Source organism: Sardina pilchardus, chromosome 3 (assembly GCF_963854185.1).
Source record: "Sardina pilchardus chromosome 3, fSarPil1.1, whole genome shotgun sequence".
In the NCBI taxonomy this organism is placed as follows: domain Eukaryota; kingdom Metazoa; phylum Chordata; class Actinopteri; order Clupeiformes; family Clupeidae; genus Sardina; species Sardina pilchardus.
The window spans coordinates 13,574,910-13,591,004 of NC_084996.1; the positions used below are offsets into that span (position 1 = coordinate 13,574,910).

Here is a 16,095-nt window from a genome sequence, read left to right on the forward strand (position 1 = left end):
TTGTAGTAATTAACTTTTATTCTTAGTAATGACATACAAATAACATTCAAGGTGCAGAGTATCCTATGTGGTTTTGGGTGTTGATATTTTACAGAATTCATGAAGAGCAATATTATTAACACTATAACTGCTGCACCGTTTAAGATGCAGTGTTCATTCAATTGAATTCACGTGTGAATACTTAGCGTAACTGATCTAGAATCTAATGCCTTGTCTCCCCACCCCTGCAGATAAATCGAGATGTCTGTAGGCCTATCCCCCTACTGGTCGTTCAGGGAAATCGTTCTGCGGTCTGCAAGTCATACGATATTGTTTTGAATCTGTTATTCTTTAGCGGGATCTTGTGCGTGTAAGTGTCCATTGGGAATGTATATTTGTAGATTCCTTTACAGTTTCGGAAGGGCGTCTAAATTTCATGCAACATTTAGAAACGTCTATCTACTATCGGCATTGCACTATTCACCGTGTGCTGCCTGTGGTCTGTTGCGTGGATAGAAAAGTAAGCAGTTTTCTTCAGTTAACGGAAGTCGGTAGGTAGCCTTCATGTGTGTTAAGTAGGCCTGTGAATGCATTAATTTGGCTCTTAACGCTGAAGACGATTGTTGACATCAACATTATGATTAGATCGGTTGCTAAGAACTCCGAATGGCCAGACTGAAGTTGTGGTGAGCTCATACAGTCCACCACATGAATTAGTGGGGTGAATATTTTGAAGGCTGAAGAATATTTCAAGGAATATTGTTTATCTTGGTGAATTTATTTATTTATTTTTTTATCCACGGCGCAATCGCGAATGCGGGCTTTACCATGACATGTGCCGAAGAAGACGGCAACAAATGTGTCACCTAACGTTACAGTAGCTGGGTGCTCGGGCTGCTCTTCAAAGACGTGGCAAACGCATTCTACAGTAATATGGGGTCCCAGAAACTTCTGCAGGATTGGTGTCGCTTACAGTGCGAAAACTATTCAAATGTGGAAATCAGGGATTTGACCACCTCTTTCAAAGATGGATTGGCTTTCTGCGCTATCATCCACAAACACAGACCAGACTTGCTGTAAGTATCCATGCGCCTTACGGAGATACCGATGTAGGCTAACCTGTAGGCATGTTCTTGGCTAAAGTTAGGCATTTTGCGGCAATAAACAGGATACATTTAGCTTAACCTCACAAGTTAAGGATAATGTCCACTGTCTGGTTGACATTGATAGCCCACGTTGTATATTTGAATAATTATGTTCACCAGACGCCCACACATGACCTTAACATAGCCTATCGTTGGATGCCAAACTAATCTTTAGCCGAGGATGTGCGCTTGCCTGTCAGGATTTGTAGCTAAGTCTTCCGTAAAGAATAATAATCCTGCACACATAGCACCCCTCCACCAACAAATTCCACGTGGAGGTTACAGTATTTTCATTCCCCCCCTCAAGGTCCCCTATTCTGTAGGTCTAATTCAGCATAGTAGACCTATTGCAATTTTGTACAATGTAAGAATACTTTTACTATTGTAAGAGTTTGTCAAGTGTCTGAAAACCTAATTGGTTAAATATCCCTTTGTGAGAAAACAAAATCTCTTGTTTCCTTGTTTTGCACCACATGCACTGACAATGCTCTTGTCAATACAGTGATTTTCATTCACTGTCAAAGGAGGAAGGCTATGAAAACAATCGCCTGGTGAGTTCTCTGAAGGATCTGATCTGACTGATCATCTGATTGATGTAGATTCTTTTTTAGAGTAAGATGCTTAACTTTTCTCTGCCAGTCAGTCTTTCTGAAATCACCTTGTTAAAGACCTCTTTGACACTGACATTCTAACCATTGATTTTGTCATACCAGGCCTTCGAAGTAGCGGAGACACATCTAGGTATCCCTGCTTTGCTTGACCCTGCTGACATGGTGTCTCCAGAGGTGCCCGACAGGCTGAGTGTCATCACCTACCTTTCCCAGTACTTCACCTACTTTGCCAAGACATCTGATGGTGAGTCCTTGAGGCACTTCAGTTTGACTGTGCTTGTGTACTGTACTGCTCCCAACTTACGATGCTGACATTGGCAGACTCTTCCTATCTGGCTTTGGCATGAATGCAGGAAGTAAGTGAAGAACATGGTGGGACTGTTCTATTGGTCCCACTTGATCCAACCTCCTTAACATTTGAACTGCGCTTTCAAGTGGTGTGTGCTTATTTGAAATCAGTCCAAAGTACAGGATGCACACTTTTCCACACTTACAGTAAGACCACTGGGAAGTGGTTATTGGTAAACTCCCTGAACTTAAGTTTACAAGAATGAATGGACACATTCATACACTTACGGTGAAGGAATACAGCAGATGCACTCCCCAGATGCGTTCTGGTATTGTCCAGAAATGTATAATTCAGACCTCTTGCTTTTACATTTTCAGCTGGATTCAGCAACTTCCTGATGTCCAGCCTCCCTAGGACCTGCAAGGATGGAAAGAAAGGTCTCCAGGTACACCAAACAAAAGTAAACTTTGCTTCACTCTTTACTCCATTATCAACCATGTACAACAAGTTAGTTGTTCATTTCATTGTAGAAGAATGACCCTCTCTCTGGTCTTGGCACTGTTAGACCTCAGCAGAGAAGGGGAAGGGCCAGATCGTCAGCAGAGCTCCAGCCCACTTGTGTAGGGCGTGCCAGAAGCGTGTTCACCTGGTACAGAGACACATTGTGGATGGAAAGTTGTACCATCGAAGCTGCTTCAAGTAAGAGTTGGGGGGGCGGGGGGATGTTTCTCATATTATTATACAGATCTTCTCACTTCAAGGGCCCTAATGGGATTGACGGGCAAAGTCTAAACAAGCACAAAAGCACAAACACAAAATCTATGCACTAATTTAATACCAAGAGCAAGATCTTTATCCATCAATGGGTCAGCTTCATACTCCCATAAACCACACAAAAGCTTTTGTTCATGCACAAGACACTTTGGTCATTGACTGACTTGGCTTTTTGCTCGTCAAATAAATTAGTATTATGAAAGATCAGATGAATGAAATGTTTATGGTAACTTGTTGTATTTCTTCTGTATGCATGCATACTGGAAGAAGTAGTTTAATCAATGTTGCTGTTGTTGTGCTCTTCAGGTGTAGTCAGTGCAGCAGCACCCTTTTCCCAGGATCATACAGAAAGGGAGATGAGGCTGGCCAGCTACTGTGTTCACACGTCTGCATACAAAAACCAAATGGCTTCCCAAAACAGCACAGCCTTGCAGACCCAGCAGAAGCCCTTCAGAGTGGGACGACTCAAGACGTGCCTTGTTCAACCAGCCTCACTGAAAAGCACAGTCTAGAGGTGGACAAAGAGAAGAGAAGCGAAAGCCAGTCGCCCGAGAGCACGAATGGACACAAACAGGGCATCAAATACAGTGGCCAAGTGGACGATAAAGAGAAATCACTTCCTGACAAGCAGGTAGGAACAGAAAAGGCAGAAGGAAAACAAACTCTTGAAAAACAGAAGCTCATGGACGTTGACACAAAGAAGCTGGGGGTTAGTGCAGGCACTGGCTCTTCTCCCGCGCTGGCTGGACAGTCGGGGACAAACAGTCGGCCTGTGCCAGCACCGCGTAGGGCGAAAGCCCGACAGCAGGAGTCCAGCAGGCCTAATCCCCCTTGGCCACCACCCAGGGCACATCCTGCTAAAGTGATGAACCGTTCTCAGTCTGAGAGTGAGTTAACATCACTGTGTTTGCCATCCGAAAGGTAGTGTTGTCAACAATGTTGAACTCCTGTTTGACTTTTTTTCTTGTGTCTTTCTCGGCCTTTCAGATCATGAAACCAAGTTTGGAGATGGGGAGGAAGGCTTTGGCGGGTCGAGAAGGTCTGTTTATTTGAAGCACTAAAATGGTGCTGTTTTCATTTTGTGTCATCAATCAATCAAAGCAATGAATGTATTGTTCAAAGTGCAGTATCTCCATGCAACATGGTCTCAACACACTGTTATAACAATACATAAGTGGTATATCGTGTTCTCATGGCTGGAGTGGCACAATCTAAAGGCTTGTGGAATCATCATGTCAATTCACGTCATCATGTGCATTTTCTTCTTCAGCTCTGACCAATCCAGTGAAAACCAGAAGCCAAAAAGTCCCCCTTGGCTGGATTTGATTCACCCTGGACCTTGGGCCAAACTTCCTCCAGTCGCTCTTCCACCACAACCCACTCGCTCCTGCTCTGTCCCTTTCCTCAGTGAGATGTGGTCAAGGCAGAAGGCTGTCCACCTCTCCCCTCATAATCCATTTGACGAGGAGGACGACGTCAGTGAAGATCTTGAGGGATCACACCAAGACACACGGACAGCGTGTTCAGGGAGGGATGAGAGGCAGGTGCAGATGACCATGGTGACAAGCCAGACATGGTGTGGCACTAGTGTACGGGACCAAGCCTGCGCTGAAAGGTCAGCTGATGAGAGCCAAACCTCAAAGGCCAGCGTCCCTCAATCAGCTGAACGCACTGATACACCACCCGCATGTAAAGGGGAATCCATATCCATTTCTAAGGAGAGAGGGGTGGTGTGCTCAGCAGAAGACTCTAACTCACCGGGTGACACCCCTTTAGCTAAAGCTAATGCTCCAACAAGCATGGCTGAAACGGGCCGTCTTGAGAAACCACTAGCTGAGACTAATGGCACGGGTAACGTGGCTCAGTCGACTTGTTTATCTCGCATATCAGATTTAGCCGAGACTGCGGGTTCAGTGTGTGCGCTAAATTTAGCTAAAGCAGTCACCACACCTGAGGCTTCCAGATTAGAATCCTCTGCTGGCAGACCTGAATTAGAGAGTTTGCCCAAATCTGCTTTGGCCTCATCACCTCAGATGGTCTCAGAGACTGATGTTTGCAAAGAGCAAGATCACCCTAAAAGTTCATCAGAAGTGCAGTTATCAACCCAAGTTATCACATCCTCCCCACCAAGTGCATCATGTAGTGACAGAAGCACAGAGGGTCATTCACGGCCTACTCACCAGTTGTCATCTGATGGTCTGATCAGAGACAGAGCACCTCCGCCACCACCGACTAAACCATATCGTAACAAGGTAAGGACAGTCATTGATTACTGTGATGTTTCAGGTTATATTGACTATTGACATGTTCTTTTGAGTGAATTCTTAGTAACGTTGTGACATTATCTCCCATCTGCCCACCAGCGCACATGCAAAGAAAACCCTTTCAACAGGACAACATCCCTTGCCGAGATCCCTAGTGCGTCATGTTCCTCTTCCCCTAAAGCTGCAGCACCTGGCCATGGCTTTCCCCTCATCAAGAGAAAGGTAGGTGGGCATAGGGTCTTCAACTCTCAGTTTAATTTGATGGCTTTATTTGACTTGTCAAGGAATCAAAAGAGCAAACGGGGCTTAATTCTGCATTTTATTATCACATCAGTCATTTATTATCTCGGGAATTTTGTCATAATTTAGACACTTAGTTCATTGGTTCACCACAAGCGTCTGCCGATTGATTGAATGCCTGCAGGTAGAGACCGACCGGCACCTCCGGAAGAAAGACCTCCAGACAGAGCGAGGGGAGCTGGAGAGGCGTTTGAATGGCCTGGAGCAGAGGGGCGTGGAGCTGGAGAGGAGCCTCAGAAACTGTCACAATGGTGAGGGGGACATGGATGTTTTGGATAGCTTCATATACAGTCATTACAATGATTTGTTTTTTTTATTTTAGTTTGATTCAGTTTGGTTTGATCATAACTGAGGAAGGTTTGTAGCCTTGATCTGGTTGGACTGTATGAAAGGAGCTCACTTTGTCTTCGATGTTGTTGCAACTTTGCATGTTGTATTTTGCTGCATTTTGTCTCAGAACATTAGAGCTGCATCTTGTCTCATGCCAGTTGACCACCTGCCACATCCTCTACACTACTTGGTTTGCAGCCTTTGCCACCTCAACAGCCTGTTTCCGCTGTGTGTACATGAGTGTATGTTTATGGATAGTCATGCAAAATGTACCTCACATAGATTTTTGTTCTCTTTTTGTTCAGAAAAAGAGGATGACCTTTTGGTGAATTGGTTCACCCTCATTCATGAGAAACACATGCTGGTGCGCAGAGATGCTGAGCTGGTCTACATGTGAGTGCACAAAACCATATCATGTCCCAACAGGGTATTGTGCTAACCGTAGATTAACGTTACCTGGCACTGTGGTTATTGTGTTAACTGTAAATGAACATTACCTGGCACTACAAAAAGTCTGCCCTTCCAAAATGGCAGGTGCTCTGAAAAGAGTTGAAACAGAATGAAAACGAAAACAAAAAATCTGGCACTCTGCTCCTCCATTAAGCTTTTTTATTTATTCAGACCAAAGTTATGCTTTGAGCCTACAAGCTTCGTCAGATTGGTCTGAACATAAGAGGAGCAGTGTTCTTTTCTGTTCCCCTATGGTTGGAAGTGAAATGTCTGTCTGTAAAACTTAAAACTGCATCCTCAACAGCCCAGAAACGGGAACCACAGACTCTAGGTGTTCACTTATGATCTTGTTCTCACTTCTGATTTGTCTTCCTGTTACTTGATTACAAGTAACAGGAAGAGTTCTCTGTCTAATTTTAACCAGCCAAGTTCTGCAGATCAGATGTGGGAAATAGCAAATGCTGTGGACAACAACATATAGCATAAAAAGTGATTCTGATAGCAAATGCTGTGGACATTCTACAACATGTGTTTCCTTTCTCTGTTTCAATGATTTTCATATTATATGTTTTGCAAAAGTATGATGCCCAAATGTAATTAGTCAGTCAGTAGAGGGAAACGTATAGTACAGTACAGTATATCATGATTCATGACACATGGAGCCCTAATTCAAATTATGGGAAAAGTACCAAATAAAGTCCAACTGAAGCTAATTTGATAATGGGGGAAATCGCTTGATCCATGAGCAAGATCCTATTGGCACAAAATATTGATCTGTCTGCTTAATCCTCCCACACACCACAGAGTGCCTTTAGTTCATGCAGGGTTAGGACACTTTGCCCATCTTTTAAAGTAGGGCCCATAGCATCATGGCAAACTGTATGACACTGAAAAGGCTGATCTCCATACAATGAATGAGCTTTTGTTGACTGTTTTTCTATATATATTTAAAGGGCAAAGCAGCAGAATCTGGAGGAGAGGCAGTCAGATGTGGAGTATGAATTAAGATGTATCTTCAATAAACCAGGTGATCACTCATTACCACATATGCATCCATCCTTCATCACATAAAATAATTAATTATTATTATTATTATTATTATTATTATTATTATTATTAATTATTAAATATGTATTATTCATTTATTCAGTAGTATTCTGTGTTCATTTTTCTTCAACCGTGTCTATTGATCAGAGAAAGATTGGAGCAAGGATGACAAGGCCAGGGAAAAGCAGCTGATGTCAGACCTGGTCACCATCATTGAACAGAGAAACCAAATTATCAACAGCTTGGACCAGGACCGGCAAAGGTGAACCAACTATATTTAATGTACAGTTTATTTAACAACTAGTTTAATAATAATACAAATATAATGTGTTATAATGTGGCAGTAGGCAGTGTCTGATATAATCTAAGCCCTGTAAAAACAAACGTTCATATTTCTCTGTCAGTCATATCTAGAATGCAGAATTGTCCTGAAGTCTAAGTCATATTCTAGTTAGCCTGCTGAGACTGCACTAACTTATAATGTAAACAGAATGGACAGAAGATTACCTGTTTCAAGAATAAGGTGTATAGGTGACTTGTTTTTGTTCTATACCTACAGTTTGCAGAAAATACGTTACAATGTGTGGCTTTTTACTGGGTTGTGTTTGTTTCACTCAGAGAACAAGAGGAGGACATGCTGTTAGAGGACATGATCAAAAAGAGAGGTATAAAGCCAACCACTCTACCTGTCTTGCTATAACTTTTATTCATCCTGTTGAAATATAGGCAACCTAGAAGTTTGCTGTCTTCATCTTATGTTGTTCTGTCTACCCTCCCAGATTCCCATAGAAGTGAAGAAAATGATCAGAGGGTCTTTGCTGGAAAGTTTAAGCCAATGAAGATGCTGAAGCAGCTCAGCCACAAGACTGAGAGCAAGAAGGGAAAGGGCAAGCCCTCTGTGAAGAAGAAGAGCTGAAGACAAACCACTGCTGGTGGTGCTGCCACGAGTGCTGAATGTACAGTGATGACCAGAGAGTCAGTGTCACAAATAAAGTTGCCCCTTTATTGAGAAGTTATGTAGACATGATGACATAGACATGTCACTTTAAGTTTCCCCAAAATGTTCTGAAGTAATTATATTTATGAGTGATCTCAGCCAGTTTATGGCATTTTCTTATTCCACAGGACAGGATAGGGCATCATGAAGAATTTATGATTTCATAGGCTTGCCAGTATTTAAACTGTAAAAGTAGATAAAGTTATGTTTGTGGCCAATGTTAGGGTTTTCCCCTTCAATAAGCGATTTTTGCAAGAATGTATAGGTGGAGAAATGTTGGATATTTATTTTCAGGCTGTTAATTAAGAAACTGAGACATTCTGTCATTGCACTCAAACGAATCCTGTCTGAAAAGTAAAGTATTATGCCTTTTTGTATTGCTTGTGTTTTACTGTTATTTCCCATGATGTATGGATAGTTTTCTCACAATAACTTCAGCAAAGCTCATACATGTTTATCGTTTCCGGGGAAAAGACCATTGGGAAAAGATAGAACAGCCTATTAAATGGCATATATTAGTCGGAATGGTTTTTCAAGTATTGTGTTTTACACGGAATATTAAGACGACCGGACGTGATCGGTAAACCGGATGTTGAAAGTGTGTCGACATCATTCTCGTGTGTTCTTTGGTGCCTCCACATTTTCTCTTGGTTTGAAAGTACCTAGTCTGAGTAAATAATGTCTGACAACGAAGACAAGTAAGTAAAATACACAACATTAGCAGCAATGTCTTGCTGACTCACTGCATTAATAGTATAACTCTCATGTGATTATTACATAGCATGTTAGCCTGATACCCTAGCGAAGTTAGACGGCTAACGGGAGCGTGATCCATGTTGGATAATGCGTTGTAAATGTTATTGTTAACGTATGTAAGCATTCTAAGCAATAAGACTTGAGGCAAATTCACTCTCTTTTCATTTTGAAATATTTTGCGAAAGCTTTGTGCGATAAAGGAGCTGGCATGAGATGTTAACGTCAGACTGTTATTACTTAGCAGTTCGACGGCTTGAGACTGCTTCGATTCGTTCTTCGATATATTTTCATGGAAGGCTTGTAATATATATCACTTTGTTCTGATAGCTTCGATGATGGAGATTTCGACGATGGGGAAGAAGATGAAGGGTTAGATGACTTGGAGAATGCGGAGGATGTAAGTTCTAGATGAAAGAACACTGTCAAATGTGAACTCTTATTCACATTGGATAAGGAAGAATTTTAACCTGCATCTGACAGCAGATGTAGCCATGTGTTGCTTGTGTTGCTTCAAGGCTGTAGCCATGGAGTTGACAGATCTGTGCATAGTCTGGTCAAAGTAACAAATATTCAAAAATCTGTGTGTGGCTATATTATCTAGGATTGATTCTGTCGGTACTGGTAAGAAGTACAGTGTTCAGTACGCAGCCCCAATATTATCATAGTTTCATGTGATCATGTAAACTGATGCATTCAGTCTGAAGAGAGAGGGGTGAAGGGGGGCATGGTGATGCCATTTGGGCAGAGATAGAATATGGCAATCAGCTAAAACCGACTCTTGAATATTGTTTACATGATGACATAAGATAATGTATGACCTCCCCCATGACATGGCGGGTGGCACTTTTGAATATTGGAAGGGCCATGTCCCCTTCAAAGTATAGTACCAAAAGTTTGGACACACCAACTATGCATAAAAGTATACATTTATAGAGTAGAACAATACAGCAGATTATGTAGCACAAATAGCACATATGAAATGATATGGTAAGCAAAAAAAAGTGCAAACAAAGCCAATATTGAATTTACTTTCAATTTACTTGTCGTAGAGACCTTTTGCTCAGTCTCTCAACCAACTTGACATAGTCACCGCCAACCTTTTGACCGGTACTGTATATTATGGTTACAGCCTTAATTGGCTCTTGACTCATACAGTATGTGTTATGTGTAGCATCAACATTATATCTCCCTCATTGATAATCATTTTGCTTCTTCACTGTAGGAAGACCAGGAGAATGTGCAGATATTACCAGCTGGGGAAGGAACACAAGCTAATCAGAAAAGAATTACCACATCTTACATGACCAAATATGAGCGAGCACGAGTCTTAGGAACTCGAGCCCTACAAATTGCGTGAGTGAAAAAGGGTTATCAGGACCCTTCAGTTGATTTTATTTGATTTGTTGTTGGTTTTATGAAGTACTTAGGTGAGTTCAAATTTGGCAAACAGTGGCGAAAGTTTGTGGTGAAAATGTTGTCTCGGAAGAGTTACATTTTAACAATTTGGTGTAAACCTATTGTAACAGTAATAGTTTGTACAGATCATGTCCATGTCCACTGTATGGTCACAGAGAACTAACCCCTTAAACTGCAAATGTTTGCCGAGAACTGAAGGCAAACAGAAATCAGTTTGAAACAATTCGCCTATGTTTGCCAATTTGAATGCACCTCTGGTTTATTAGTTGCCACGTGCATTAGGCCATTTGCAGAGATTCTTCAAAGGGACATGATGGGGAATTTATTCTTATTGAGGTGGGGATTTATCTTTGAGCTGTTGTTGGGGTTCCCTCACAGCAGTTTTGCGTTTGCACGGAATACTTTTGAGCGCTTTCGCAATAGGTGAGGGAACTCAAAACTATTATGTGGAACTGCAAATGTTTTGTAAGGGAACGCAAAATTATTGCGATAGAAGGCAAAAAATGTCCACCTCTGAAAAAGAATTCCCTTCCATCTCGGTTCAGGGGCTCAGTACTTTGTAGCCCTACATTTGGGTCTCTCAGGGTAAGCACTTGGCATTATCATACATGTCTGTGTACTTCAAAATATGATAATTTTGGATAGCTGTAAACCCAGCCTGAGCTACAGGGTGAAATCCAAATCGCCAGCAGATCAGGCTGGGTTTACCCTGCACATCTATCTCTCCTGCTTCCTGTCCACGTATGCTGGTTCCAATCACAAACTAGCTTATCCAAAAGGCGCATCTGGATCGTTGGTTTGGATGGTTGAAGGACTATCAAAATGCGTCCAGTGTCATTTGAACTATGCCCATTGATCACGCCTCTTGTGCAGTAGAAACAAAGCGCAGGCTCCCCAGACTAATGTTCAATCTTAAAAGATAGAGCTTAGTATGGTGATAGCCAGACTAACAAAACATATCTTTCAGTCATTTTAATATAAACTCAGTTGAATTGCACCACTCAACACATATTAACATTGTAATATATGTTACAATTGTTGAAGAAATCACAGATTTATCCTAATTTGAACAGAAAGGGTGGTTATTTGAAATATAGGCCACATAGATGCTGATCTGGTTGAACCTATTTAGCAGAGAATATACTGCAGATATGTACTATTAAACTAAGATACTACACAACAACAACATTTCCAGATACAATTTGAACATCGTTATTGACAACATAATCACAGAAGTTTTCTATCAAACATGTTTTGTCCACTCTATCTCTTGTAAACATGCTAGGTAAGACAAGCAAGTTAAAGTAATTATACTGCCTATCTATGCAAAAAAATCAGCTGGGTACTTTGTGAAACTGTGAAACTACCCATTTGTTGTCTAATGTTAGTGTAAGCATGTTTGTGAAATCAGCTTGCTAAAGTCTGTATCTGACTGACTGGAAGTTCAACGAAAGTGAAAATTATTTCTTTCCCTTCATAGTATGTGTGCCCCAGTGATGGTGGAGCTGGAAGGGGAAACAGACCCACTTCAGATTGCCATGAAGGAGCTGAAGTGAGTTACAGCCTTCTGCCTCAACGTTTTATTCATGTTCAGTGGTGTTTTTCCAGACATGACGTTTCCTAAAAGAGCATCTGACTGTTCAAGCACTTCCCAAAGTAACCCTGAAAATAGCACCAAAGGAAAGTGCATGATGTTGTTTACAACGTGGAAACGTCCTGTCCGTGAGTGTGGTACTACTGAGTTAGGAGATGATTAGTCATAATACCTTGAGCTGTACCCTTGGTTAAGTGAAAAGCTAAGAGTGGTGTATATACTTACTGGATTGGTTAAGTGAAAAGCTAAGAGTGGTGTATATACTTACTGGATTGTCCTTATTTTTTTCTTTTTCATTTCCACAGGAGCAGAAAAATTCCAATTATTATCAGGAGGTACCTGCCTGATGGCAGTTATGAGGACTGGGGCTGTGATGAACTTATCATAACTGACTGAGCTGAGCTGACCTAAGCCGGACCAAGCACACCTGCACCCTGAAGAATCAGACAGATCCTCCATCACGGAAACTGCAGCTGTTGTGAAGGAAGCAAGTTTGAAAAATACACACATTGATTCACACTTCAACCATGAACAGAGGTCCCAGGTATCGCTCAAAGTGAACACAAATGGTCTTGTTTTTGATTGGCTTCTCAATCAGTCTGTGGTGAGTCCAACCCCCCCCAGCTCTCCATCTGGAACTTTCTGGTGCATGTCCACCTCTCCTCCACTAGGTGGACTTCTGAATCAGGAGAAAAGCACGTGCATGAACACAGCCGTGTGGAATAGTTTTGAGTTTCTCTTTGTTTTATGTAGTTATTAAAATGTTTTGTAAAAAATTACTTTGAATTTGTGTACGAGTTTTGTTGTTTGGGTAAATTATATGGACAGGCCTATTGTCACATATATATGTTGTGGTGATTTCAGATAAATACATTGATACATCACACATACACAAGGATCTGTTATTATCACTGATATATTTGATTCAGTAGGCATAATGAGGGTTTTCTCTGTCAAATTAATCTTTATTATCTATGAAGGTAAGTGGGTAAAATCCAATCTTGTAAGCACCAACACCATGGTAGGCAATTCAGTGCCTTCCAAACACCAGTAGCACACTACTTTGAGCGCTGATCACATCTTAATGTGCTCATTTTAAATGGTGATATTATGCTGCTAATGCTGTTCCATATCATGGGTTTCAGACACCAAATTACATTTACACAAGTGTGTCGATATGAATTTGAGGGTGATACAATAACTAGTTACAAACAAAACAATCCCTGAAGAAATGGTTTAAAACCTCCATGCTGTTAAACACATAAAATAAAGATTAAGAAATATGAATTTGCAGTTGACTTATTAATTATCAGAATTTCACTTGTATGGGCCATAATGAATTGAAATCTGGGATATCTGATACCCATAAGTTCTCGTAGGCAACATGTTTTTCTTGGTGGCTCAGTATCTGAGTCACACTGACGTGACGAAGCACACTAAGAAGAATGTGTGTTCTGTTGCCCTGTAACATGCCTCCCCAGTTCCACACCCTGCATTTCCTGTCTGGTGATTCTGCACACCTCCATACGTCACTTGAAATCAGCTCCTGTTGAGGGCCACGGTGAGGTGCACTACTTCACTGAAATGCGTCCAAATGTTAGCCATGACTCAGTTGGTTTGTTTACTTCGGTGTTACTGGGCCATAGTGTGCTGATCCTGTCTTGAACTGATGGTTATAGGAGTTTACTCTGCGCCATACGCCCCCAAACAAACAAATAAACAAATAGGCCATTCATTGTTTCATGGGGGGTGGAGGGGTTGTGTCTCCATGACAACAAGCAGCCCTACCCTATGATGTGGAAAGATAGATTGGGGGGATACAGGAGAAAGAGCTCACTCTTGTTGGCCTTGGTATGGATCAAATCGAGCTTTATCATCAAGCTGTTGCATTACAGTGTGTGTGTTGGCATTATCAGTCATGGTATTCACATATTTTGTCAAAGCTATGAGATCATTTTAACTGGAGATAAAAATGTAAAGAAAACTATTAGTGACATTATAGGAAATCAAATTTGACTTGCTTTCCCCTGCTGCCATTTTTTCAGCACAGTTCAAGCTTAGGTCTTCTGACCTCCATCCCATTTCTTCAACACTTCCACGTCCCACTTTGCCCCATATTTCTCCGTTTCTCTTTCGCCCTCTCCAGTCTTGGAATGTTTTAATCCCATTACACTCTCAACCTGGGAAGGGGAGGGTAGGGCTAGGGAGGGGAGAGGAGGGGAGGGGAGGCAAGCAGGAGGGGTGGCGGTGGTGGTGATGTGGTGGGTTGAGGGAGAGGAGGGGCAGGAGCAGGGTGTGCTGAGACTGTGTGCCCTCCATGTATGAGAGTCCCTTTGTATCACGGCAAAGTTCTGGATATGGCTCCCTCATCACCCCCCCTCCCCTCCCCTCCTCTGCCCACCCTCCCCCCCTCTCCATCTCCTGCCCTAGGCCCCCCTCCCTCAGCTCTGGCTCAATGGCGCTCTTTGTCTTACTAAAGTATCACACAGCCGATTAAATGGAGGGAATTAGGAATCAGGCTTAACCCGTAGCGCACACACACACGCACAGTGGAGCGCACAACCACGCAAACATATTTGCGAACATGCATACATATATATGTATACTATATATTGTATGGATATACATACTGTCTACCAAAGGCAAAAGCTGTGTCCTAAAAGCAGCATGACAGGGCACTGTGGCCTCATCGATACTGTCAGGTACTTCGTCGTATGTATGGTATTCTCTGCAGGCCCCTATAAAGAATGTGTGGTAGGGACCGGGGAGAATTGCTGCTTCAGAGACACGTTGACTGTACTCTATTGCATGAAGTGGAACTGCTATTGACGTTGCGCCATACTAAAGTACAGAAGTTCCCTTTCGGTCACCCTTAGACTGGTCACTGATGTCATTGTGTTTGTGATTTGTTTGGGATTTCTGTCATAACCCCTGGTTGTCCCATATTTGCCTGACCTCAACTGAAGGGCCACTTTATGAACCAACACTGGAGATCCTTTTTTTTTTTTTTTTTTTACAAAAGCAGGAAGCGTACAGATTTATTTAGTGTGAGAGAATTCATTAGTCATTCTGTCTCTAAAGTTTCATCTCTACTATTTACATTGGTGTTCTGGTTTGCTGGCAATGTAGCTGAGAAAGTACAAAATAACATATAACAGTATCAGTCATAGGCTTTCAACAGATAAGGAAAACAAAAAAACAGTTAACAGTGAACAAAACATAATACCAGCAAATATAAATAATATTTTTGTAATATATAACGAACATGTTTTTGCTTATAATACTACGAAAGGCAAGACATCAGGCAACAAAGTGAAAGCTTGCAAATGATATCAAGATGATACCCTCTCTTGCACTGGGTCAAACAAGAATATAGAGAAATTACTTAAATTAATAATCTGATGAAAGGAACATACATTAAATAACTGTCCCTCTTGTATTTCTAATAAATACTGATCCTATGTGTAACCATGGTGTAAGGTCTAACTCATTGTATGGCACCCAAAATGGACTATTAAATCTGTGAAGATTACTGGTCCTCTGTGGCTTGGAAATGGCATGGGTTTAAATCACTTTGATTCATTTTTTTACAGTCCACCTCTGACAAAATGGCACAGTCCACACATTGACAACATCCATACGTTATAACAGTCTAGATGCACAGGTCATGGTTTAATCACTGAAGTTATCCACAGTATCTCCTGAATGATGTGTGTGTGTGTGTGGGTGAGTCGAATGATCGTTGTAGTTCATGCCAGTATGAACATTAGGCAAATGGAACAATGCGGTTAACAGTAATTTGTTTCCTGTTTTACAATTCTTTTCTCATTTTGTCTCACACAATCTCAGGCAAATGGACTTCACTTTGTTGAACTACAGATAAGCACTTAAAATAAAGCAAAAAAAAAGTTACATAACAAGTATCTACAAAACTATAATTTGACACTGAAGTATATACACATTTTGAATGTCAAACAAATTTTGAATATAAAATTGAAGGGCAGTGGTGCAGACTTTTCAGTGTAGTAATGGCAACAAAAACTGACAACATTGACATTAATATTAAACACTACATGGACGACTACATGAAAAATACTGTATTATGATTAATGAAAAAGACCTTTATTTTGGTTAATAGAAAAA

General features: G+C 41.4%; 2 protein-coding genes across 4 annotated transcripts; both read left to right on the plus strand.

The window, feature by feature from the left end:
• The first annotated feature begins 111 nt into the window (after positions 1-111).
• LOC134076754 (MICAL-like protein 1) lies at positions 112-8,563 on the plus strand. Of its 3 annotated transcripts, XM_062531959.1 has the most exons (16): positions 112-499; positions 827-1,055; positions 1,627-1,675; positions 1,838-1,979; positions 2,402-2,484; positions 2,590-2,723; positions 3,105-3,685; positions 3,786-3,837; positions 4,069-5,050; positions 5,162-5,284; positions 5,487-5,613; positions 5,998-6,085; positions 7,096-7,169; positions 7,337-7,451; positions 7,808-7,854; positions 7,969-8,563. In XM_062531959.1, the coding sequence occupies exons 2-16, from the start codon at positions 913-915 to the stop codon at positions 8,103-8,105; spliced, it is 2,877 nt and encodes a 958-aa protein (XP_062387943.1). In that variant the 5' UTR covers positions 112-499; positions 827-912; the 3' UTR covers positions 8,106-8,563. The 3 variants fall into 3 exon arrangements, with proteins under 3 accessions (XP_062387943.1, XP_062387942.1, XP_062387944.1); XM_062531958.1 differs by having other exon boundaries at positions 112-1,055; XM_062531960.1 differs by having other exon boundaries at positions 112-1,055; positions 2,402-2,469.
• Positions 8,564-8,742: 179 nt separating this feature from the next.
• Positions 8,743-12,731, plus strand: polr2f (RNA polymerase II, I and III subunit F). Its single transcript, XM_062531962.1, has 5 exons — positions 8,743-8,884; positions 9,270-9,339; positions 10,165-10,295; positions 11,839-11,910; positions 12,258-12,731. The coding sequence occupies exons 1-5, from the start codon at positions 8,865-8,867 to the stop codon at positions 12,346-12,348; spliced, it is 384 nt and encodes a 127-aa protein (XP_062387946.1). The 5' UTR covers positions 8,743-8,864; the 3' UTR covers positions 12,349-12,731.
• Positions 12,732-16,095: the final 3,364 nt, after the last annotated feature.

Bases quoted from the DNA above. Each gene is read 5' to 3' on its own strand.
- LOC134076754 (XM_062531958.1), top strand. From the start codon at position 913: ATGGGGTCCCAGAAACTTCTGCAGGATTGGTGTCGCTTACAGTGCGAA. The intron at 1,676-1,837 runs GTGAGTTCTCTG...TTGTCATACCAG, and splicing joins GCTATGAAAACAATCGCCTG to GCCTTCGAAGTAGCGGAGAC. The intron at 5,051-5,161 runs GTAAGGACAGTC...TCTGCCCACCAG, and splicing joins CTAAACCATATCGTAACAAG to CGCACATGCAAAGAAAACCC.
- polr2f (XM_062531962.1), top strand. From the start codon at position 8,865: ATGTCTGACAACGAAGACAA. The intron at 8,885-9,269 runs GTAAGTAAAATA...TTGTTCTGATAG, and splicing joins ATGTCTGACAACGAAGACAA to CTTCGATGATGGAGATTTCG. The intron at 10,296-11,838 runs GTGAGTGAAAAA...TTCCCTTCATAG, and splicing joins ACTCGAGCCCTACAAATTGC to TATGTGTGCCCCAGTGATGG.